Genomic DNA, 25,378 nt, shown 5'->3' with positions numbered 1-25,378 from the left:
TTAGAACAGTAATTGCTCAAACCTTCTTTAATATTCATAAATGTCACAAAACCAGAGGTTCAAACAAACGAACGAAATAACCTCAAAATCTAATTTCCATTCAGTTACATTTAGTTACTAAAATCACTACCGATTCCTATCAGACATTACAACTAAGCTCTCTCACCTCGAATCCTACGAGCAAGTTGAATATCCTTAGGCATAATAGTAACTCTCTTAGCATGAATAGCACACAAATTAGTATCCTCAAACAATCCAACCAAATAAGCTTCAGCCGCTTCTTGGAGCGCAGCAACTGCAGAGCTTTGGAATCGAAGATCTGTTTTGAAATCTTGAGCAATTTCTCTAACTAATCTCTGAAATGGAAGCTTACGAATCAGAAGTTCAGTACTTTTTTGATACTTCCTGATTTCCCTCAATGCAACTGTTCCAGGCCTGAATCTGTGAGGTTTCTTCACTCCTCCGGTTGCCGGTGCCGATTTCCGAGCAGCTTTTGTCGCTAGCTGTTTCCTTGGAGCCTTTCCTCCGGTTGATTTACGTGCGGTTTGCTTTGTACGAGCCATTAATGGAGATTAGGGTTTCTGATGGTGAATTAATGGAGGGAACCTTGGGTTTAGGAAAAGTTTTTGAAGTTTTGAGTTTGTGATGGAAGGAGAAGGGAAGGATGTGGGTTTTATAAAGAAGGTAAAAGGCGGGTGATTGAAAATTTTGTTTGGGTTTATTTGAGGCGTTGGATTTTTTAAGATTTAACGGTTGGATGTGGGTTATGGACAAACACACGGATCGCTAGCCGTGTACTAATACGATTCTACTGCCACGTATTCTCTACTTGGGAATTAGGAGTTTGTGTGAAACAAGGCTATTTATTTAGTTACTTTTGGTTCAATGAAATTTTTGACCCCAATTGTTGAATAAGAGGATATTATTATTATTATTATTATTATTATTATGATAACATTTACTATTTATTTTGAGGTCGTCTTTATATATGACAATTTTTCACGAGAATAATTATAATTTTCATGAATTTATAATTCGAAGAGGAATGATTTCGACCAAACAACGCACGACTATTTTTAACATCAGATATCTTATAAAATACTCTTACTTTGAGTTCGTTTGAAACATATGACTTCATGGTTCTTATGAATTTGGTATTTCACATGAACTATAACTTAACAATTGAATTTCTCATCGTTTTGTCAACAAAACAAGTATATAAACATGTATTTTAAAAAAATTTTAATAATTATATTACTCTATCATATTATTTCTAGTAGTCATATTTACTTTTTTACACCTATATGGTAATATTTTAATGATTACTATATTTATTTATATATAATTAAAATTTATCAAAATTTAATATTAATAATCATTGTATTGAGAATAATAAAGTAATATCATATTTGAATATATTTAAGTTAAAGATTAAAAGTAAAATTAGAAATCTAAAAAAAAAAAGAGAAAGTAATAATGTCAACCAAATGATCAATATGTTGGGTCATTTTTAGTTTTGTAACTTCATTTTTTGTATTTTCTCACATGCTCTCTAATTGACTAATAGTCTTTCACAAACTTTATTTTTTTCGTTTCATGTATATACTCATTTTTATTTATTAATTTGATTTATTTTTGTGATAATCTTTCACGATCGACGTGCTAATTTTTTACGCTCATATAATAGATGTTAATATAAAAAGTGTTATCATATGACAAAATTAATCGACGCTCAAAGGGAAAAAACTTAAAGTTGTGTCATTAAACCAAATGGATCTACAACTTCGAACCCTTTGTAAGATGTAAGTTTTGTAATTGTTTAAGTGTTGTTTTTCACTATTACAAAACTCATGTCTCATTCGTGAGATGCGTTTTATTGAGCTATTTTAATTATTATATGTTATTAATTTTAAAACTAAAAAATTAAATTTATGGCTTTTGATTTGACACTTGAAGTACTTAAAAAATCAATTTTAAGAACTTAAAATACCAAATTTAAGACTTAAAATAGTAATTTCAAGGTATAAAAGTTTTATTTCAACGTTAGGATAACTCAAACACTAAAAATATGTATTAAAAACTTTAGAAGATCGACCTTTATTCGACCCATTACACAAGTTCAACTGTAGTTAACATCGAACCACCTTTTATCCGCGTGCTGGCCATCTTATTCTACTATTTGCTACATTTTCTCCAAAAAATAACACATATATACAATAAAAACATGATAAAAAAAATTTTATATAAACTTAATCCATACTATTAACATGCAACCATTTTAAAAAAACATTACTCATATTTTTAATCGACAAAAAAACAATATCTTTTAGAAAAGGAGGTGCACCAAAACTTTTATAAGTATCCAACAAACAGATTAGGGTTAGGGTTTCAAACATATCTGTAAGAGGAAAAAATGGGGAAGCATAGAAGTCGAAGCAGAAGCCGAACACCACTGCGCAGTCGTAGGAACCGTCATGAAGACTTTCATCCTCGCCGTCAATCTCCTCCTCCGTGTGGTCTCCTTGTTCGCAACGTCGCCCTTGATACTCGGTACTTTTCTTCCCAGTCCTCTTCTCTTTTTTCTCATTCTTTCGTTATATTTCTTTTGTCAATCTGATTATTGGAGATTGTTAGAGTACTATGGCAATTATGATTAAAGTTTCTCAACAAAGATTGAATAAAGGATAGCAAAAACTGAATTAATAACACACAAATATAGAAGGTGGGGAAAATCCTAATATCAATGTGACGGAATTTTGCCCCTCTTGGTCTCCTTATATAAGTTTCCATGTTTAATTTTTGAGAAGAGATTGAATTTTTGCTTACATCGCCGTTTGCAATTTCCTGAAATCTTTACACTCCATGGCTTCATTGTATGAAGATGACTCTAGATCAATTATGTCATTTGCAAACGAAAGAGCATAAGCTGCCATTTCCTCAAAATTAAGTTTCTTTGGAACTTCCATTGGACACTGTACTTTCTTTCTTGCCCAACCTAGATGATCATCCTCATATCCCAAACGTATGTGAGCCTTCACTTTTCTCTTAGGTCTCCTTTGTGCAATGCTTGTTGTTTGCACTCTTGGCGATCTTAGTTTTAGAAGGCGTGCCTCCCTCTGTGCCTTGAGCTCAGGCTCGGTTGAAAGCGCCTTGGTAAGGCGAGGCGAAGACCACTACAAGACGCGTGCGCCTTGGTGTGCTTACACCTGGTGCGCCTCTGGGTAACTAACATAAAAGCTTGTATTTTTTGAAAAATAAATAAAACTTGAAACCAAAATTCAGTTGAATTTGAAGTTCGAGAAACTATTTCTTTAAAAGAATAGAGAAGATAAGCAAGTTAAGAAGAAGAAAATAACTTTGAATGTTCTTTATATTTTTATTATAATAGTCTTGTGCTAAATTAATCTTTACCATCTTGTTGATATTGTAATATGATTGTCATGGTGTTTTAAGTACTATATATGTTTTAAAACTATATGAAATTATTTAGCAAAAAAGTATGCCCTTGGTTTTCAAAAGCACGACTGAGGGAGAAGCACGCGCCTTGTACGCCTCTTGTAGGTTGCCTTATATTTTTGCTTTTGCTTCTTTTTTTTTTTTATAAGTTCTAGGTACTAAAATACTAATCTTTGCTTGATTTACTGGATTACCTTTAACGAAATAGTTTATTTGAATTCAAATGAGAAAAAGCGCCTTTATTTCACAATAATTACTTTAATTCCTGCACCATCTTCATATCCTTTGGATCCTTGAAGAGAATATGGTCAACTTAAAACTATATTATCTTATGACTTTATGTGCTAAAGTAGTGTTTATCTAACTTGTATGTTGTAATTATATGAATTACATGTGTTTAGCGAAATTGTGCACCTCGCATACGAGAAGACCGCACCTTCGCCTCGCGCCTCGAAAAAAAGACCTTTTGCACCTTGATGCGCCTCGGGCCTCTTAAAACTAAGTTGGCAATATGTCCTTCTTAGGAGTAGTGGCCTTCCTAGAGAAGGAAGTGGAAGGAACATCTACACCTTCTTGAGGTATCATAATATCATCACAATCAAGATCATCATCATCAACTTCTTTCCCATGTGTTTCATCCCCGTTCTCCTTCTCCATATCTACCTTGACGACGTTCTAGAGGAGGAAGTGAAAGGAACATTTCCACCTTGAAAATTTTTGTGTGCTTTTATATTATTTAAGATAACAATTGCGTTTTATGTGTGTTTTTATAGGCCCGAGGACCTTAGGATTCCTTTTGAAAAATATGGTCCCGTGAAGGATGTTTACCTACCAAAGAACTACTATACAGGGTATGTGTTTAATATTTCTTTTGACGTGTGTAAAATATTATATGCTGGCCTTTATATATTGTAGTTTAAATAGAAACTATATTTTGTCCTCATTTGATTTTTTGGATGATCATGTAATTAAATCAAGTGTGTTGATTCGGTTCAACCTTTCTTAAAAGTGCCAAATGGTACCTTTTCATTTGTCATTTTAATTTTTTAGAATGTTTTCTATTGTGAATTATGTTTTGTGGCAGGCCATGTAATTAAATATATATTTTAGTTTGGAACAATAAAGTTTATTGGAAACTATGTTTTGTCCTCATTTGACTTTCTGGACGATCATGTAATTATATCAATTGTGTTGAGGGGTCTTTTAAATTTGATTTAAGTCATTCAGTCTTTGCTAAAAGTGCCAAATGATACCTTTTCATTCATCGTCTTAAGTTTTTAGAATGTCTTCCATTGTGAATTGAGTGGCAGTTAAATTAATGGTGGAAAGCTTAATTTTGAGATTGTTGTATTAAAATATTGCTTGATGAAATATAATTATAAGTTGTCGATTGACTTATGCACTTCCAAAAATTAAATGTCACTATCGAAATAATTTAACACAAATTTATTTCTACTCTTATAATTTCACATTTATATAATTTTCCCCTTTATTTTGATTCCCTCCTTAGTTTTAAAATGTGCAAGGCGCACTAAGGCACCTCCTGGCCTACCTTGGGCGCAGTTTGGTAGTTGGTCAACATTTAGCAATATGTACACACCAAAATACCTATTTTTTGAAATTCTTTTTATAAAGTTTTTGGCTTAGAATGCCTTGTAACTTTTCTCGAGACCATAGGAAAATTGCTACTCCATTTGTCCATTTGAATTTGCACCTTTTTCGTTTTAGTTTGTTCCACTCAATTTGTGCCCTTTCCTTTAATGACAAAGGTTACACTTGTTCTCTTTTAATCTCTATCTACTAACTTATTCCTTCTCCTCCTTAACCACTTATTTTGCCATCTGTTGTTTGTATTTTGTTTTAATCTTTAACCTACTTCCCCTTTCCACTAAAAATACAACAAAAAGCAAAGGGTGCCACTTTACAGGGACGACGAGACTTTAGTAGAGCTCTTCAAAAACATTATAATGTGAAACACTTGCTAGTATTTACATAACAAGTATATAATTATTCCCTAGACAACCATTTTTGCTACTTTTCTTTGATTCATATAAAAAACTACAAAACAATCAAAGTATCTTAATAAAGAATTATAAATTATCTTATTAACTCTTTGTCAATGATAGATACCTTGCGTTTAGTTTAGCTTTCACATATGTTGATTCCAGAATTATAATCTAGTATCGGATACCTTGTTATAGTAATGAAAAATGCATGTATTGGATGTTGTTTCATCCTGTGATTCCATTAAGGAGGCCTTTGGCAATTTTGAAGCAACTACCATTTTATTCAAGATACTTTCACGTCATTTTTTTAAAATTTTACAAATTATTTCAGGGAGCCACGAGGCTTTGCATTTGTAAAATTTCGCTTTCCTGAAGATGCAGCTGAAGCAAAGGATCGACTCAATAATAAAATTGTTGGTGGACGTGAGATACGCATTGTTTACGCCGAGGAAAATCGTAAAACTCCTAAAGAAATGCGTATGAGTACACATATAAGGTAGGCATAGTTTTTTCTCTACTTTCTGAATCATTTATGCTCGCGTTACCTTTGGGAGATCTAATATGATTTTCCCACATATTTTTTTGTTTATATATGGTTGAGTTAAATTGGTTCTTGTATCACACTTATATAGTGACAGATATGAACGGAGGAGGAGAAGATCACCATCACCAAGGCGCCGATATCACTGTTAGTATAAAAGTTTACTTTATGATATGAAACCTTGTAACAGGACTCTTATGGTTTTGTCTTGTTGGTCTTTATTCAGTAAAATATGTTACATGTTTTCTGCAGCATACTCAAGGTCACCGGCTAAAGGAAGGCGTCATTCTAGGTGTGAAATTTTTTTCATCTTGTGTGCTTGCTCTTTTGGGCGATGATATTGCTGTGTTATTGTTTCCTTGTTTTCAGGATGCTTATCCTTGCTTGATTCTTTAATTAAATACAGTTTTAGTGATTTCCAAAATGCTTATTTTGCCTTGATTTGTCAATTAAATACAATTTTAGTGATGTCTGATGTTATGAGCTAAACGAACATAGGCCGATAGTTTATCTGCTTCTAGCATATACCAATTCTTGGTTTTGCATTCATTGCTTTTTTGTAAATTATGAAATTAATTGATCATGGAGTCATTAATTGCTTAAAGATAGCACATTAACACTTAATTATCTCATGTTGATACGAAACATATTCTTGTTAATGTGTTGAGTGTAAAACTTTCTTTCTTTCTAAATGCACGAGGTATTTAAGTTATTGATGATTTCTGCTACTATGCCCAAGGAAAAATGCGTTGGTTGTAAAGTATAATTCAAAAAATGCTCCATATACGCCTTTTCCTGTGCTTTTGCTCCATTTTGAGATTCTATTTCTGTAATTACTCGTCCTGAGCTTCATGGAAGTACATAGCTGCAGCTGTGGACTTTTTGAAATTAAGGTGGCCTTGATAATGAGTTAATGGCAATGCAAATGCAAACAAGGACAATCTTATTATTTTTTTCATTTTCATAAAAAGTCCAATGCTTTTCAACTAGGTTTGAGTTCATTACTCCATGCTTTTTGTTCCCTCTGTATCAATTGACTTAGTTCACTTTCGATTTTCATCATTTTCTTTATGACCTACCATTTATCTTATATATCTTGGTTCTTACACGTTTTTCTGAATCACCATTTCGCTCTCATTTCCCCTCATTCAATGAAAACCCCAATCCCCTTTAGGCTGTAACTAATATCACACTAATAGTATAGTAGTTGTGATATGAACATAGTTATATGAACACACACTAATAGTATCCTGTAGGATGTTCATTAAAATGTCTGGCAAACATCATGTCTATTGTAGCTAAACTCAAGCTTTCTATTAGTGTCACAAGCATTAAAGCCTTTAAATAGAGTAAATTGCTTCAGTAAAGGGGGGAAACACTATGGACTTTTCATCAGATAAGGATTTTTCTTCATGAGAATTTTAGCACATTTCAAAAGAATTAATATAGTTGTCTTTGTAATATTCTTAAAAACTCAAGTTGTTTCGTTAAGAAATAAAAACTGATTGACAATTTGATAAAAGAAAAAGTATATGGCTTAGGTGTTGGTGATGTTGGAAATGAAAAGCCTTGTAGTTATGTATCGATTAGAGGTGTTCAAAATTGACGTGACAATTCGACATTACCTTATAACCGAACTAGACTTCATAATGAATTTGAAATTATTTGAAACCAATGTGGACATATGATTTGATTTTGAACCAATCAGAAATGCTTGACCCAAAATCAACACGATGATTCAAATGAACACCTCTGATATCAATATTTTCTCTTTTAAAGGTTCTCTACCTTTTGGTTTCTTGCTTCACGAGGTGCGACATTTCAATATGTAGTGGTTTGTTTAATAATAGTGTTTAAGTAGGTGGATCCAAAAGAAAGCGTTTCTTTGTCTCATGTGAATTTTTGAATTTCTTGTCTTGATTTTTGCATACTATCCAGTTAAGAAAGAATTTAAAGCTTATAGTTGGCTGAATGAAAGAATTCATCTTCAGAGAAGGAAAGCTATTCAAAAGACTTTACCAGTAAGAGATATGATGTGATTTTCCAAGATAGTTTGATTAGAAAGTTGCGCAAACAGAGCCATATTTTGGATGCTGATAATCATTACATCAGTTAAAGCTTAAACATTACATTGGATGAAAGTTTCATATTTTGTTCGGAGTTTCTGAAATGGCGCAGGTAAAGACCCTGTTTCTTTTTTGAGGGATTTGTTAAAAGATGCTAATTTTCACCGTTGTGCTGTATTTTTTTGATAGCATACGACGAAGCTATTTGACATTTCAGTGAGTTTAAAAATTATTATGGTTTTGATTAGACTTAGATGCTGTGACTATTCCAACATTTTCATGTTGCATTCTGCATCCTCTGTTTATTTACTTTTTCTCAAAGGTATTTTGTTGTTAGATCTGTTTCCAGGTCCCATTCTCCTCGCAATGAGAAATACCGTAGGTCAACTGGAAGGTCCCTCAGCCAAAGGGATCGATCTCCTGATGAAAGAGAAGACAGGACAAGTAGATTCCAAAATTCAAGAAAGACATCGCCGGGCAATGGGAAGGGGTACAAGTCAACTGGGAGGTCTCGTAGTTTAACAGAGAGGTCTAATGATGATGACTACCGAATGTCAAGGAGATCTCCTAATTCAAGGGAGATTTCTCCTCATCATAGCAAACAACTCAAATCATCTGGTAGATCTGTTAGTCCAAGAAAAGATTCACCCGTCATAAAGGAGGGCAAGGCAAAGCAGAGGGATCCTATTTCAAGGGAAGTTTCTTCTCCTGATGATGACTATGACTATAAGTCCAACAAGTGCTATTCTAGTCCCAGGGAAACAGCTGTACAATTTGACGGGAAAGTCAACTCAAGTCCCAAGATATCTGGTCTGGATGATCCATCATATTCAGATTATGAAACGAGCCAGAGTTTGAAGCATAGATCTAAAAGTCCAGAGAAGAATGGCAGCAGCCCTTTATGGGAAGGGGACTTGGCCTCAAACAGCTTGGTGAGCTCTAAGATGAATGTTGTCGGTGTGTCCCCTACTCGTTAATCATTGTACATGTACAGGTAATACCTTCCATTGTCCATTACTTTCGGCAAAGCTTCTGATTTGAGTACTTGCTCTCATATATTTGACTTGGAATCATATATTTTGTATTTTTATATGCTTTTGATGATCCCGTCAGATGTTGAAATTAATGCTTGAGTCGTATTCGGAATTTTGAAGGTGTTTTAGTACCCTATATTGTACACTTAAACATACAGAAATGTTATAAAGTAAACATCCCTGTTGCTTTGGGTGCTCTGGTAACAGGCTAACTGCTTTCTACTTGATGCATATATAATGTGTTGAATGAAATAGATTGGATGAACTCCTGTCCGTAAGAAATGGTACGTAATGCTTTGCATTAATGGGCTCTCCTACAGGGACCCTGGATGCCATAGGATGTGTACACTAGTATAATCCAACAATCACATTGATCATATCATGGGCAACGAAACTAAATACACATGCTTGCCGACATATTTAAACTAACGGAATTCTGATTTGATGTTTTAAAACATAATTTATGACATCTAATGCACCCAGTAGACCGGTATAAAAAAAAGCATTTATCTGTCCTACTGTCATTTACAACTTCACGTCTTATCTGATCATCTCTATGTATTGTTTAAACTATTCTTCAGTACTTGAGACATGAGTAGGATGGTAACTAGCGTTTTTTGTTTTGCAGCCCCCGTTTATAATCAATCATACAGGATGTTCTCTGCTCTCTGTTCGCTGATCATTCTGTACATCTCAACGGAGACAAACTAGTGGTTAAACACTATTTTGTGTACTACTTACTAGTGGTCAAGACTAAAGATTTAATATCAAGTGTTCTACTGAATTCGGAGTTCTTACTGCTGTTTTAGTTTTTCTTAGTTTTTTTTGTTTATCCAGGTCTTTGGATAATGTTCTGTAAACATCATATTTCCTGTTTGATATGATATTAGAACTTTGAACTCAACTTTTTAGTAGTTGATTTATTAGTGAATGGTTTGTGTACAAATAATATGTTGAAGAGGTACTCTTGTGAAATATTGTCTTTCGGTGAGATGATCTTAAATAAGGAGCTCATATTCTCATAGTGTGTATAAATGGGCTACTTAACTCATATATGAGGCGTATTTCTTGGTGAGATCATCTTATATAAGACCTTAAAATTGACAAGGAAAATATGTATAGCTACTAATTTGATATAGATTAATGGTTCTATGGAACATATCTTGAGGAAGAGCTTGTCATGATTAGAATTATATTAGGGAGAGGAAAAGAGGTCTTAAGTTACTTCATAATAAAACATGGGTCAACATGATCTTTATTTATATCAAGTATTGGTCGTACTATTTGCAAAGGAACTATAACGATTAGAAACTATTTGAAAACTTCGTGATCAAATGGAATTTTGTATATTCGTTTCGGTTACATAAAACAAGTTCTAATAATCTATAGCAAGAAATCAAGGATTCAGGATTGGATAACTTGATTAAGAGTCATGACTTCTAGGCCTCAAATTTTTGCCATCACTTCCAATTTAACATAAAAAAAAAAAAAAAAAAAAAAAAAAAAAAAAACTCGCAATCAAGCATGGTTAAAAATTTATATGACCATAAAAGCGTTGGTGTATTCTTGATTCCTTGACCATAATTTATGATCAAGGAGTAAGAATACACCAACATTTTTATTCAAAATTATAAAGTTCACTATAGATAATTATAGATAGATGAAGAGAATACACCAACATTTTTATTCAAAATTATAAAGTTCACTATAGATAACTATAGATAGATGAAGAGGGTAGAAAGCATTATAGTAGAGGGTAAGAGGAGTTGAGGTAGAAAGCACTATGGAATGAGCAAATAAGAGTAGACTTGTAGGATTTAAACCTCTCTGCGGATCTGATTAGGGATAGGATCAGTTGGAGACGTCATATCCACGTCTAAGACTATTGATGTTCGTCCTTTGACCTCTTAGTACCCTCAACCCCTTGTCCCTTACTGTTTCCTTTCTTTTTAGTTCTTTGTTCTCTTTTGTAGTGGTCCTTTTGTCTATAGGCCTTTAAGTTGTTTTGCTCGTGCTTTTCGCGTCTCTTTATCTTTCTCGAGTCAGGGGACTCCTTTGGCCGTGCTCTCTTTTATGGGTATGAGTTGACGCCGTTCTTCCCTCCCCAGACCCTAGCCTTAGTTTTCTAAGAGCGGAATATACTGAGTTGGATGATAATGATGACTATAGATAGTTATTGAGAGAGGTTAGAAACACCTTCTAGGATTGATTGTTCCTCTTTCATAACTCAAGCTTCTACGTCCAAGGACATGAAGTTCCTAACCACCTTCCATAGGTCATATTAAGTCATAATCACACTACTAAACCCTAATCATTCTCTAATCATGGTAATGTGCTATTAAGCCCCTAACCCTAGATAAAGTTTACTCACACATCATATAATTAAGAAAAAACAACATAATAAAACTAAACTTGATTAATCAATTAACTAATTTAAGATTAATGGTTAATTAAATTAATTTAAGACTAATTAACTATTTATGAATGGAGGGAGCATTATTAAAGAAATACTCATCAATGTTTAGTTATGACTGTTATTTTTGACAAATCATATAAGTTGTTCGTTCGAATTCTCTCCTCATTCTAATTTAATAAAATATTATTTTCATCTTTTATCTAAATTCACTATATTTTCTTTATAAATTTTATAAGAATTACTAAAAAAATTCCTAAATTTTTTATAAGAATTATCGAGAAAAGCCGCAAATATTTTAAGAGTATAAGAATTATTGAGAAAATCTTTAGATATTACTCGATTTCACTAAATTTAAAGCTTGTTTAGGTGTTTTTAATTGAAAATTTGAAAAAAATAAGATTATTTAACAACTTTATTCAAAAAATAAGCTTCGTTCAAACTTTATTCCTAAAATAAGCGTCCGTGCCTCCAAACCTAGACTTGGTGTATACTCGCACTTACTAACAGCGAAATGAAAGAAATGGTCAAAAATTTTGTCCAGAGTCAAGTCGCTGTTACTAACAGCGACTTAATGGTTGACTGGTCAAACTATTAAGTCGTTGTTACTAACATCGACTTCATGCGTTCTAAATTTCTACTGAAGCTCCTTCTTTCTCATTTCACTTTACTTCGTTGAGAGTCCTAATAACCCACGAAAATCTCCCTCTTCTTTCCACCATTAAAATCAACTTCAATCCTTCAATTAATCTCATCAAATTCCAAGTTTGTACTACCAATTAGTTCCGTCATCTTACTACATTCACTTCAGGTGATAATTTTTTTGTTTTTTTTTTATCTTTTTTCGAAAATTTAGGGTTTATATTTGTTCATGAAGTTTCAATTAAATGCAGGTTCATAAACTTGCAAATTACTACTCCTTGGTGATCTACAGCTTATTAAGGTACCTTTTTATTATAAATTTTTTAGTTTTTTAAAAGTATGTCATTTAAAGTGGTCATTTATACTTAAACTCTATAAATATGTCAAATGTACTTGTTATTTGCTATGATTTTCGTAATGTGGTTGTTTGTTCATGAATTTAATGTAGAAAATGTTTGAATTTAATGTAGAGAATATTTGAATGCAAACTCTAATTTTGAACAATGTACTTGCTTTTTTATGAACTTGATGGTGATGTTGATTTTGTACGTATTGTTGTAGAAATGGCTTCATTTCGCGTGACTGTTGTATGTTTTTGGAATGGTTCAATTCGATCAAGTAGTAGCAATGTTAAGTATGTTGAGGGAAGACATAAACTGTTTGCATGCAACTCAAACATGGATTTGAATGAATATAAACATCTTATATGCTCTAAGATTGGCTTTGACACTACAAGAAGTACTGTTAATGTAAGTTTTAAGTACAATATGAGTGGAGAATTGTTAGCTCTTCTGGTTGAGGATGAGGAGGCTAAAGATGCAATGTGGGAGTATTCAAAGTCTACCTCTATTCCTTCTTTAGAGTTATATGTAGAAGAGGTACCCCTAGGGAATCAAAATGTCAATGTTGTAGAAACAAATGCATTCCTAAATGTAACTTCTTCCGCTCCTTCTCATACGCCCTTCCCTACCCAAGAAACCCAAAATCCTATTATGTCATCTTCCTCTTCTCCTTTTAATGAACCCAATCAACTTCAAATTCAAGTCTCAAATAATGATACTTTTAACTTAGAAGATACAAATGAGCCTTGGGTGTGGTAGTGAAGGTCACAACACTAGAACTTGCATGTTAAGGTTAACAATATCTGTATTTGAGTATATAAACATAAAGACTATAAAACAAATAAATAACATAAGTAAACAATTTGAGTATTTCTTAAGTCTTTTTACGTATAATCATAGCCCCATAATAGTTATTGTTGAATTGCAGTAGAGATGGATCCAGCAGCTCCAGTCCTTCGAGACGCTAGTGTATTGAAGATGCAGGCGGATCACAGGAGCAGTGTACTATGGGATGTCCAGGTTAGTGAACTTAGTATTTTGAATGTACATGCCTTTATACTTTAACTTTATGCTAATATAATCTTTGCGTTTAGGTGTCCGACGTGGAGACCATATACACCAGGCATCCCGACTCTGCTCCGTGGGCCATTGACGCACGGATTAGCATTAGTATATTGTTTGTATATATTGAACATTTGTACATATTCAATATTTGTAACATTTGGACTTTTGTGTATAATTTGTAATATATATGTAGATGTATATATTTTTATCGTATTATCACTCATTTCTCAGAGTTTTCGGCGATGAATCATTCCGTCAAGAATGCAGTATGAATTTAATCACAAACATACAGACAATCATAATCAAACAGGGAAAATGCTCTCGAAAATTCAACACAATTTTGGATACAATGAAGTAGGGAGATGATGGAGTTATTTATAGAACATAATAACAACGGCTATTTTCAATTTCATAACGGCTATTTTTCAATTTTACAACAGTTAGTTTAAATCATACAAAAAGATCAACAAAAGTCAAACCAGGTCAAGGGATATGTCGTTAGTAACACAACTTGACCCTGGACAAAATTTTTGACCATTTCTTTCATTTCACTGTTAGTAAGTGCAAGTTTACACCAAGCCTAGATTTGGAGACACGAACACTTATTTTGGGAATAAAATTTAAACGAAGCTTGTTTTTTGAATAAAATTGTTAAATAATCTTATTTTTTTCAAATTTTCTTTTTAATCCTCATAAAATTTACACTTTCTAGTGTCTAGTAATTATGTAGGTGTAATATAATTATTTAATTGCAAACATAATTAAAGAAATTTCCACAAAATATAGGAAGTCCATTACAAGAAGAGTGTCACTAATTTTAAATTTTCATGCCAATTGTAAATTTCAATCTTAAAAAAATTACTTCTAAGTAGTAGAAATTGAAACTTCATATAGAATTTAATTACATTCATGTGCCATCAAATAAGCATGACTTTTTAAATAAATTTTACCTCATAATATTTTTAATTTATCCTATTAAAATCCAATAATAGCAATATTTTTTTCGTTTGAAAGACTTTGTGACTTGTAATGTTCAAATTTTATAAAAGGACAAACGATGGTTAAGTTTTTTGAGAGAAAAAACAATAGGTTATTTTTTTTATTATACTTGCTACATTTTAAATAAATATAAGAGTAAATATAAAATTAAATTATAAAAAATTAAAAAGTGTTAAAAGTTTAAAAGAGAAATTAAGTTGGATTTTTTTAATTTTAATTTAAATATTTTTTTATAACAATTAACCTGTAAAAACTAATTATTATTTTAGTAACAATATTATTGTGTAAGAATTTTAAAATTAAGATTATTTATGATTAATAAGAAGTCGAAAAATTCCAAAACATTCCAACTAACAACTACTATGACTCTCATATATACTGTCTACTACTATCATGGCCACTCCAACTTTTCTCGTCGTTTGCTAATAATTTTTCATTCCAATGCAACAACCTCCGGAACACTGTGCTCAGCAAGATCCTCAACAGGTTTTTTTCGGTTTAATTGCTTTGATTTGTAAATTCTTTATCTCAATTTTTTAGGGTTTGTCTATGAATCGATTTATATGTTTATTGGATTTTGAAGATCATGTTAATATCAATTACTAGTAACTCTTAAGCTGCCTCTTAGTTGTGGTTCGATTCAGTAATGATAGTTTTCAAGACTTGATGTATCTGCTATAGTGATTTCAAATTTAGTATGTACTCCCTCCATTGTTTTACCATTTGGAATATTCTATGTCAAGGAGAGAAATTTGATTAGTGTTTTTAACACATATTTAGAAGATAAAATATATGTATGTGAGATCTTGTTAGATTCGTCTTAATGTATATTTTTTATTATGTGTTTTCTATAATTTTTTATTATGTGTATTTAGAGATATTTAGAGATTTAAAATTTTCTTGTAAAACTGTGCGGGAAGAACAAAAAGAAACGGAGGGAGTAGGAGAGTGGAGACTAGGACCTTGGTCTATTGATTTGCTTTGAACTTTGAAATTAAGATGTCTAATCACAGTTAGTCTTGTGCGGACAACAGGAAGTAAAAATCCCAGAAACAATAAAGAAACAATAAAGATTCAAGAACAAACAATATAGAACACACAAGAATTTAACGTGATTCACTATCAGTGTAAAGCTACGCTCACAGGCGCTAAGAACTTAAATTTCATTATTAAAATGGAGATTACTTGATGAATCTAATAAAATCTCTCAATGGTGGTTCACTTTGTTTTCACTTGCTCTCATGAACCTAATTCTAATTAGAGGGGGTTTATATAGTAACCCTCTCAAAAGAAGATATTAGGTTACAAAATAACATGGAAAGCTGTTTCAGAAAATTAATAACCATCGGCCGCACATAAAGCCGAGTCGGCGTTCTCTCCTGACCAAGGAACGCCAACTTGGCGTTAGGTTCTGCAAAATCCGCTTCATGTCAGCGTGTAAAGACGACTCGCCTTTTTCCCATTCTCTAGAATTTCCGACTCGGCTTTTACTTCTAGAAAAGCCCTGAATCCAAGAGACCAACCACTGACTTGTTTTCATTGCAAACCCATCAAAAGCCGACTCGACGTTTGCTGCTCAATCGCCCCATCATCTTGATTCTTTTTCCAGTTCGAGTTACCAAAACATCAACAATTAGAATATTTGATTGCATACTTCATTAAAAGTTAAGGATATATTGTTTTTATTTCTTGATAGGGGATGACCTTAGAGTTATCTCTGGAGAATTAAGGGGCTTTGACAGTGGGGTTGAATTGTCCCTGGAGGATTAGAGAATTAGTTCACTGATGATGATGGTTGGTATGAAGACATCAATAGCCTTTCGGATATTGATTTTTTTTTTATTTAAATACCTGTTTTTTCTGAATAGTTTGTTAGGCTTCTTTACATTCTGAAAAAGTTAGCTCACACTTGTTTCACCTTTGATTAAACATTGTGACAATCTGATTTTCTTGAAAAAATGGCCGTTTTGATATTTGTGAAATATTTGTAGTCGAATAGGAAAAAAGCAAGATACCGTGATTTGATTAGGCTTAACAGGTTCAAGTTATTGATTGGCTCAATCAAAACACATCCATGGACTCCTATGCTCATTTTAAACGTTCGGAATTGCCCATGGATAATGATTTACGATTGAACTTTTTACAAAAAAGTTGGTTTATTTGGACGCTGGAGTTATTTCTCATACCCAAAAACTTCTGCTCAAAGTTTGCTGGTGCCTTTTTCTTTCTTGAATCAGTTTTTAATGTGTATATGATATGTTAACGTGATGAGATTATGCATAAGTCGTAGGCGTTTCATTGAAATGGATGTTGAATCTAGGTTAGCTCCCACGATGTTCAAACTGTCAGTGAAGCACAGTCATATACAGATTCAAAACGGGACATTGGGAAGCTTTCTCTTCAGATTCCTGCAAAACCTGTGATATTTGCCAATTTTCACAATGGTGAAGGATCACTCCAATCACAAGTATCGTCAAAATGTGCTGCATCATCATCAGGAAGTATTTTACGTGGGTTAAGCTTCAAGAAGAAAATTAATCCACCTGACTGTGAGAAAAGCCGCCTCTTAAATTTAGAACCACAAGCAGGTGTTGAAAGTCCAACACTATCCAAAGTTATGTCCAAATTTAGCTGGACAAGATGTTCGTCCCTTCCAGGACCTACATTTGGATCATTCCCTTCCGTTACTACCCCTGCTTCTGCAAGAACTATTAACGAATACGAGACATCACATGTAGGTTCTCTCATGCTTTCTTTTTTAATATGAATGGTTGTCTGCTACTTATGTTGTGTGTTAAACTGTTGATGCAAATTGTCAGTATAAACAAGCCTCTGCAACTCGTGTAGTTGGTTACTCTTCCTAGAAAACTTTCATAATTCATGAAATAGTTTTCAATCCCTTCAAGTTTACTTGTGTTTTTCAGCCTTAGGTTCTGAATTATGCCCTTAATTTTGTTCTCGATCAGGAGTTGCTTATTTGAAAACTTTGGATTCATCTTCAAGTTCTTTTAACCAGCTTTGTTTGAAATCATGTTAATAGTGAAAAACCTCTGACTCAGTTTTTTATGAACAGAAAGGGATTATTAACAAAAACATCTCGAGGTCTTTGTCCGTGCCAGGCAGAAATGTTGTTATTGTGAGGTCTCCATCTGCGACTAGTAAAATGCATAATCTGTCTGAAGTTCATGATGGTAATTATTTTGCTTTTTTTCTTGTTTTGATTTACGTTAGCATCTCAATTATTGTAAATTAGTTGGAAACAGCTTAGAAATGAAATTCCTCTATATTTTCCTTTCTCCCCAATGCATGATTGAACTTCAAAATTCATATCTGAGCAAACATTGATGAGAATTTATTTTGAGAAGATATAAACATGGAGCACAGGAGAGCGAAAATGAAATTTGAGATGAAATGTGGGGGTTTGAAAAGGGGCTGACTGGCAGGAGACAAGGTCTAGGATGTAGAGGAGAAATGAAAATTTAAGTTCTCATTCATAGTGGAAAAATAAGGTTTCAGTCACGTTGCATTAACGGTCATAAAGCGATTTTGTGGTCAATTCGAATGATTTTGCTGTCGTATTGACCCATGTTTATGGTCTTAATGTGGAGTTCTTCATCACAACCTTCAACGAGGATGTGCTCACTGTTGTGTCCATATGTGGTGCAAAATCTTGACTTTTGCAAAACCACATTTTTGCTATTAGTTGGTGACCCAAATGCGACCTGTCATCGAGTGTAAACAAACCTTTTTCTTTATTCCAGACCTGCAATGAGAGTACCAGATGGTGGTTGGATTCTTATGCTTATTTGTAGATCTTGAAAATCACAGTAATGTAGCACATCTTGTTGCAAACACATCGCGCGATTTGTCATAGCTGTATCAGAGTTCTTTTTTGTCTAGCATTACACAGTCTGGCATCTGAGATATAATATATTCAGGTTTTTTCTTGATCTTACTGAAAAAGGTAATAGCCTTTACGTTTTTTTAACCATGAATCCAAACTTGTTTGTGGTCATTGTTGATGACTTGACGTTGGCATCATCTCTAAACATAATTTATTTAAAGTGATTCTAGACAGTATAAATCCTTATATTTGCAGGAATTTTCAACTGTCTTTCTAAAGTTATATTTGGATTTGGAGGATTGATACGAGCTAAGTTTCGGAAGGAAAGGACTCTGTTTCCCTAACACTGATGCCTAGTTCTCTGAGATTGTCTGTATCAGGGGCAAAACTACCCCGGCCCCCCTTGCCGAAAATGTGATCCTTTGTATTTTAGCTTTGGCCCCCTTACTAATTTATGATATATGGTTTAAAGAGTGCAAAAATATAATAAAAATTACTATAGCTCAATGGATTGAGTAACATATTTATAACATAATCCTAATCTAAACCATTCTTTTTAATAAACTAATAAATTTATATTATAATGTCATTACTCTTTATCTTTCGTTATTTTCATTTGTCCTTTTTAATGTATGTTTATATTTTTGATATCTTAATTTTAATAGTAATTTTTTTTGGAGACTTGTTAGGTGAATAATAGTCATAAAAATATTTGGGTTTTTCAAAATTGATAATCATAGGGAAGCTCCAGATCCATTTGTTTAATATAATTTTTGCTATGATTCAAGTTAATTTCAGTGTATATGATATTTTCATAATTTAACTACTTCGTTTTTATATAGTAAATAATTTGCTTGTATATTGACTATTTGACCCCCCCTAATTCCAAATCCTGGCTTCGCCCCTGGTCTGTATGAAGCTGCCGGTCTAATTTGTCTTCGTTTCCTTTGATTTACAATCAAAAGACAACTTAAAGTGTGGCAACCAAACTCATACCATTTGTTAGTTCATGATGTGTTCAAATATTGGTGTCATTTTTCTTGTGATGCCTTAAATAATTGGTAAAAGACCGGACTTTTATCAGTATGGAAAAATGGCCAACAACTACTTTACTAAATCTAAAAGTTCTGGCGCAATCACCTTTTATGTTTTTCCTAACAACCAATCCTAGTTTCTTCGTGGCACCCCACCTTTTTATAAAATTTATTGGCTCTCTTTTGTTGTGTGGTCCCCTTCATATTATTCAAGTAATTTCCCTCTTTTCGACTCCAAAAAGGCAAAAACCTTACCTTCCAAACTAATTGGGGGCAGTTCTTCCACCTTCTCCCATCAAAATACAATGTAAGGGCTTTGATTTAAGCAATTGGTCTGTCTCCCACTCTCCACCATCTTCTTCATTCTCTGTAGAACATTATCTATCCCAAGCTATGTGTAGTCATTTTGTTCTCTCTCTTTCCCTTCCCCTCTCTCTCAGTTGCTTTCATGGGCTTCTCATAAATTGACTGAGTTGGAAACCTTTGAAAAGGACAATTTGACTCCAATTTTTGAAATCGGACTAACCCTTAAGCTGCAATGTGGTTTTACAAAACAACTTATGTTGTCTTTGATGACACCACACTTAGCATATTGAAATGAACTTATGTAGCCTTTGAAGACACCTAGTGTGGAAAAGCTATGATAGAAACTGATTTGCAGAGTACTTTTAGCCTTTTACAGTTTCACGTTATCTTAATTTATATTTTTTATCTAAGCACGTCATTTTTGTCTTCATCAGACCAGATAGCTCCGGTTTCACCTTGTGCTGATAATGATGAGGAGATTCCTGAAGAAGAAGCAATTTGCAGGATCTGCTTTGATACCTGTGACGAAGGAAATACTCTTAAGATGGAGTGTAGTTGTAAAGGTGCCCTTCAGTTAATACATGAAGAATGTGCAGTAAAGTGGTTTAGCACTAGGAGAAATAAGAATTGTGATGTTTGTGGGCAAGAGGTTCATAATTTGCCAGTGACCTTGCTTAGAATGCCTTCTGCTGCTCAGTGGAACAACAGGCAGGAGCGAATTCACCAATCTGTGAATTCTGGATCAATTAGGTAAGTTTCTATGTGTTAGTCTGTAGATTGTATATACCCATGTTATATTAGTTGGTTGCGCTGCTAAGGATACAATAACCTTTATCTCTAATTTCAAACGCAAGGTGCGGTGAGGCACTGGCCTCATTGTCTCGAGCAACTCTAGGTAAGAGTGACAAAAAATTGGTGTGCCTAAGACATGTGAGGGGCAACTGCAAGGCACTCCTGTTGCACACCTGAGGGCTGAGGTGCATGCCCTCTTTTCATTCTTCTTGTTTGTTCAGATCCCTCTCCTGTCATTCCTTTTGTTTGTACTTTAAAAAATACCCCAGCTTTAAGATGACATAAAAGTATTACAATAAAAAAAAATTCCAATGGGTTTTTCTTGAGCTATAAAACAAATTCCTCTTCGAGTGCATGCCCGCTCCTCGCAGTTGTCTTCCTTGCACCTCAGTTTTTTTCATGCTTTTCAAAACTAAACTATGCAATATTGGTTCTTGTCACTTGATTAGGATATTACTTTTCAAAGAGTTTTAGATTATTGTAATAACTACTTTTATGTCTTAAATAAATGATTGCTCCCTCCATCCCATATAATTTGTACCCAATTTCTATATAGGATTGTCCCACTTACTTTGCCCGCTTTCCTCTTTTGGTAATGGTCTTCACAATTCTCTTTTAATCTAATCCACAAAGTTATTATCTATTTTAAACTCATCCATCTATTTCTTCCACCCATTTGTTATTTGTCGTGTGCAACTACTACTTAATATTTACATGGGGTGCAAATGAAAGGATTACTTCTTTTTGGGATTTTGTTGTTTTTGCATGTGAGATTTAATTTTTTTTGTTGTATCACTCAATTTCTGCCTTTTTGTTCATGACATTGCACATGAAATTGTCTAAAGATTTATAGTTCTTTGTTTTTAAATATAATGGACTAAAGTAAGATGACTCATTAACTCATGTGCATTTCTTATTTATGTGAAGTTGCACATGACGTTTGCTGCCAATGGTTAATTGGAAACAATCTCTTTGTAGTTTACATTCGACCCTCCCAAAACCTACCCTAGGTGGAAGCCACTTAATGGTATTGGGTAATGAATTGTGGTAGTGAAATGTTGCCTCCTTTTTCTGCCTTTCAAAACATTCGGAAGTGCATGTTCCGCTATTGGATTTTTCTGATTCATTGAAGCAAAAGCTATATATCCCATGGAGCTTTTTACAACCGGTTGTCATTTTCTTGTTCTATTAATACTGCGTATACTAGTGTTGGTAAAGTGCTTGATGTTCTTTGTGCAGCGCTTGGCAAGATTTCGTGGTGCTGGTCTTAATTAGTTCAATATGCTACTTTTTTTTTCTTGAGCAGCTATTGGTGAGGACTGACATACTATTACTGTATCACTAACACTCCTATTATAAAAGCTGAGAAACAAGCCCAAACTCCATCCCTTATCCCCTTCTAATCGATGTTATGCAGATCCAAGAATTGAAGACTAAAGCAATTGTGATTGCCGCACCATTTGCATTTACTTTGGGCCTTGTAGCATCAATATTGGCTGTAAACATAGGTATGTCATTTCTAACATATAGCACAAACTTGTTTGCTTATTATACAACATTCCGTCACCCCAATGTTAAGTAACTTCCACCTAGGCAGAGTTTGTGGGGTCAGTTATATGCAACCCTACCCTTGTCAGTGATAACAAAGAGTTTGTTTGCATATTATGTTAAGTATTAATGCGGGCTTGCTTTACTGCAGCGATTAGAGAGTACATATGGACATACGCAGCTGTAGAGTTTGCGTTTGTGGCCGTAATCTTGTGTCTTTTCTACAATGTGGTGAGTTGCCGAGTTTTTTTGTTACTTTTTTCGACTATACTTAAAAGTATGCGAATTTCTATTTCACTTGGCTGTTTGAAAATTATATATTCTGCTAGCTCAATGTTGTGTTTCTGTTGCAGCTTCATCTGAATGCGGTCTATTCTTTACTGATTTCGTCGGTGTTAGGATTTTCAATCGCTTTGAGCCTTAACTCATTATATATTCATATATTTTATTGGAGGGTTCGTGCTGCTGAAAACGCTAGCAATGTATGATGTAAAGATCAACACAAATAGAAGTATATTGAAATTGAAACTAGTGGGCACATTATTGCTACTGCCTATTGTTGTCAAGAACCTGCCCTGTTCCCCCATTTATATTGCTATTGCTGGAAAGGCTGGCTGGTAGATTAACGTATTGTAATTTTCAAGTTTTGATTGTGTTAATGTAAATAATTTCAATAATAAATAAAAAATGTGTTAGTATTATTGGGCATTAATCGATAACAAGTAAATGTGTCTTGGACTCTTGGGAGATTTTTCCCTAGAGTGTAGGGAAAGATTGAAAAAAATAAGATAAATAAACAATTTAATTCCGAATATAAGATTCGGAAAAACTTATATCCCAAAATAAGCTTCCGTACATCCAAGCCTAGCCTCGGGTAAGTCGCTGTTAGTAACAGCGAATGAGGAGAAAAAAAAAAATTAAAAGGCCCTAAGTCGCTGTTAGTAACAGCGACTTAAAAAAAAAAAAAAATTTTTTTTTTTAAATTTTAATAGTATTGAACTTGAAGTCGCTGTATTATTTTGTTTTTGGAGCAACTTGTTTTTTAACCTTCAAACAATTATTTAATAGTAGATGAACTAACTATATAAACTTGTTATTGTTTGATTAATCTTCCGAATTAGCGGACAAATCATGCTACACTGTCCCAGAAGCATCTAATAATTGCCCAAAGACTATACGTTACCATCAAAGGCAATATGGTGACCAGAGAGACCACAGGCATCCATCCTATCATCCATATTGAAGACTAGAAGTGTGTGGAAGAAAAAAATCTGCGCTCGTAAGTGGTAACTGGTAAGACAAAGCAGAAGCCAACTAGAAAACCTTGCAAGTCACAGCGTTGCAATCCTGCCTCTCACCCAAACGGCCAAACCACAAATATTTGACAGGAACTGGACAGCAGCCGGCTAGCAAGCCTAATTTTACTAAGACACTAATCGAGACCAACAACGCAACAATCAAGACTCCTAACACACAATCATCCTACCAAGACCACGAGCAGCAACATCAGTGGCAGTCATTATAGGGCTTCTGCCACTTTTAAACTCAGCCAGAACCCAATCCCTTTCAGATTGGTCTTTATCACCATGGATAGCCAGAGCTGGCCAGCCATCCATTCTCAACTGTCTTGTGACTTGATCGCATCCCTTTTTTGTTTCCACAAATATTAGAATTTTGCTCCCATCCATTTTGTCTTTCAGCAGTTTAACTAACCTGGAAAAAAATTAAGGGTAAAAAATTTCAAAAAAGGTACTCTTATTTTCTTTACAATGCTATTTGCAGACATGAGACGAACCGGTTGTATTTCAAAGATGAGATGCTAACTTATGGATGAGATGCTAACTGCTTTCAAAGATGAGCGGACATCAGTCCCACATCGGTGCTCTATTCGTGAGCTAATTTTTGGTTTCATTTATTTTGATGTGTTCCAGAAAACAATCCCACATCGGAAGATTAATCAAACAATAACAAGTTTATATAGTTAGTTCATCTACTATTAAATAATTGTTTGAAGGTTAAAAAACAAGCTGCTCCAAAAACAAAATAATACAGCGACTTCAAGTTCAGTACTATTAAAATTTAAAAAAAAAAAAAATTGTACGGAAGCTAGGCTTAGGGCCTTTTAATTTTTTTTTTCTCCTTATTCGCTGTTACTAACAGCGACTTACCCGAGGCTAGGCTTGGATGTACGGAAGCTTATTTTGGGACATAAGTTTTCCCGAATCTTATATTCGGAATTAAATTGTTTATTTATCTTATTTTTTTCAATCATTCGAGTTTAGGAGCAATTAGGTAGCTGCATACCAATGCAAACATTATAATAAACATTATGGTAAGTTTTGATTGTGTGTTTATGTAAATAGTAGTACAATAATAAATAAAGAGCTACTTTTAGTTTTACCCCATGACGGAATTTTAGAGATCATTCTGACTTAGAAAGTAAATTTTAATAAGAATTATTAATTTTTAGGAATCTATTTCAATTTCAAATAGCCATGGGTTCATATGGTAAATTAATTTTTATAAGGGTCGCTTGGATTGAAGACAAATATTTAATTGGGTAAATAAAAGTTAAATTAGGAAAATAAAGTTAGTTAGAGAATGATTAAAGGAATTTGATTGTTAAAAAGGTGGAAGAATTAATTAGAAGATAATGAAAAATGGAAAAAACTACAATTTATTCCTTTATTTTGGGGTATAAATTTACCTTGAGGGTGAGGGAATTCTTTACCTCCAAATGAGGGAAATCAACCTCTTTTTTTATTCATCTTTCTTAATTTATTCACATTCTTCCTCTCACAATTATTTCAATAACTTTATTTGCATCTTTATTTACCTTTGTTACATTAGTTTGAATTTTTTCTCCCCTTAAATATTTACTCCCAATCCATACGACCCCTAAAGTGTAAATTTACACTTCTTCGAAAATCTAAATTCCTATTATTATAGTTTTTGTCAAACAAACAATATTCAAAATATCAAATTTCTAGAGGCTTGAAGTTCCCATCATATTTAGGTGCAAACAAATAGCATATAAGTTTACAACAATATCATAATTCATAACCTTAATATCAAATTAAAATTGGCTATATAAATAAATATATCAATTTCAATTAAAAATCGAAAAAAATTACCATAAATAATACAACTTTTTGTTAATTTTCCTATAATAATATCAACATTAGTATATGAACTAATTTACCAATTTTTTTGGTCTTATAATCACCTATAGTTTGATTTTTAATGTTAAGAATTTTCTAAAAAAAACCTTCAAATTAGCATTATTCATTG

General features: G+C 33.3%; 3 protein-coding genes across 3 annotated transcripts; 2 read left to right on the top strand and 1 right to left on the bottom strand.

Annotated features, from left to right (window-relative positions):
- On the bottom strand, positions 1-711 carry LOC130825192 (histone H3.2). The gene has a single exon (XM_057690300.1). It carries the CDS (start codon positions 561-563, stop codon positions 153-155), a length of 411 nt encoding a protein of 136 aa, XP_057546283.1. The 5' UTR covers positions 564-711; the 3' UTR covers positions 1-152.
- A 1,660-nt stretch (positions 712-2,371) lies between these two features.
- LOC130825191 (serine/arginine-rich SC35-like splicing factor SCL28) lies at positions 2,372-10,138 on the top strand. The gene is made up of 7 exons (XM_057690299.1): positions 2,372-2,550; positions 4,230-4,307; positions 5,794-5,958; positions 6,095-6,150; positions 6,256-6,295; positions 8,407-9,063; positions 9,732-10,138. The coding sequence occupies exons 1-6, from the start codon at positions 2,414-2,416 to the stop codon at positions 9,044-9,046; spliced, it is 1,116 nt and encodes a 371-aa protein (XP_057546282.1). The 5' UTR covers positions 2,372-2,413; the 3' UTR covers positions 9,047-9,063; positions 9,732-10,138.
- A 4,777-nt stretch (positions 10,139-14,915) lies between these two features.
- On the top strand, positions 14,916-23,099 carry LOC130825190 (uncharacterized). The gene is made up of 8 exons (XM_057690298.1): positions 14,916-15,049; positions 16,884-17,297; positions 17,637-17,754; positions 20,182-20,497; positions 21,779-21,851; positions 21,957-22,047; positions 22,239-22,318; positions 22,441-23,099. Exons 1-8 carry the CDS (start codon positions 15,005-15,007, stop codon positions 22,573-22,575), a joined length of 1,272 nt encoding a protein of 423 aa, XP_057546281.1. The 5' UTR covers positions 14,916-15,004; the 3' UTR covers positions 22,576-23,099.
- Positions 23,100-25,378: the final 2,279 nt, after the last annotated feature.

The sequence above is a fragment of the Amaranthus tricolor genome, chromosome 10, assembly GCF_026212465.1.
Source record: "Amaranthus tricolor cultivar Red isolate AtriRed21 chromosome 10, ASM2621246v1, whole genome shotgun sequence".
Lineage (NCBI taxonomy): Eukaryota > Viridiplantae > Streptophyta > Magnoliopsida > Caryophyllales > Amaranthaceae > Amaranthus > Amaranthus tricolor.
This window is presented reverse-complemented; position numbering and strand designations above follow the sequence as displayed.

Bases quoted from the DNA above. Each gene is read 5' to 3' on its own strand.
- LOC130825192 (XM_057690300.1), bottom strand. From the start codon at position 563: ATGGCTCGTACAAAGCAAACCGCACGTAAATCAACCGGAGGAAAGGCT.
- LOC130825191 (XM_057690299.1), top strand. From the start codon at position 2,414: ATGGGGAAGCATAGAAGTCGAAGCAGAAGCCGAACACCACTGCGCAGT. The intron at 2,551-4,229 runs GTACTTTTCTTC...GTGTTTTTATAG, and splicing joins AACGTCGCCCTTGATACTCG to GCCCGAGGACCTTAGGATTC. The intron at 4,308-5,793 runs GTATGTGTTTAA...AAATTATTTCAG, and splicing joins CCAAAGAACTACTATACAGG to GGAGCCACGAGGCTTTGCAT.
- LOC130825190 (XM_057690298.1), top strand. From the start codon at position 15,005: ATGCAACAACCTCCGGAACACTGTGCTCAGCAAGATCCTCAACAG. The intron at 15,050-16,883 runs GTTTTTTTCGGT...TGTTGAATCTAG, and splicing joins CTCAGCAAGATCCTCAACAG to GTTAGCTCCCACGATGTTCA. The intron at 21,852-21,956 runs GTGAGGACTGAC...GATGTTATGCAG, and splicing joins TTTTTCTTGAGCAGCTATTG to ATCCAAGAATTGAAGACTAA.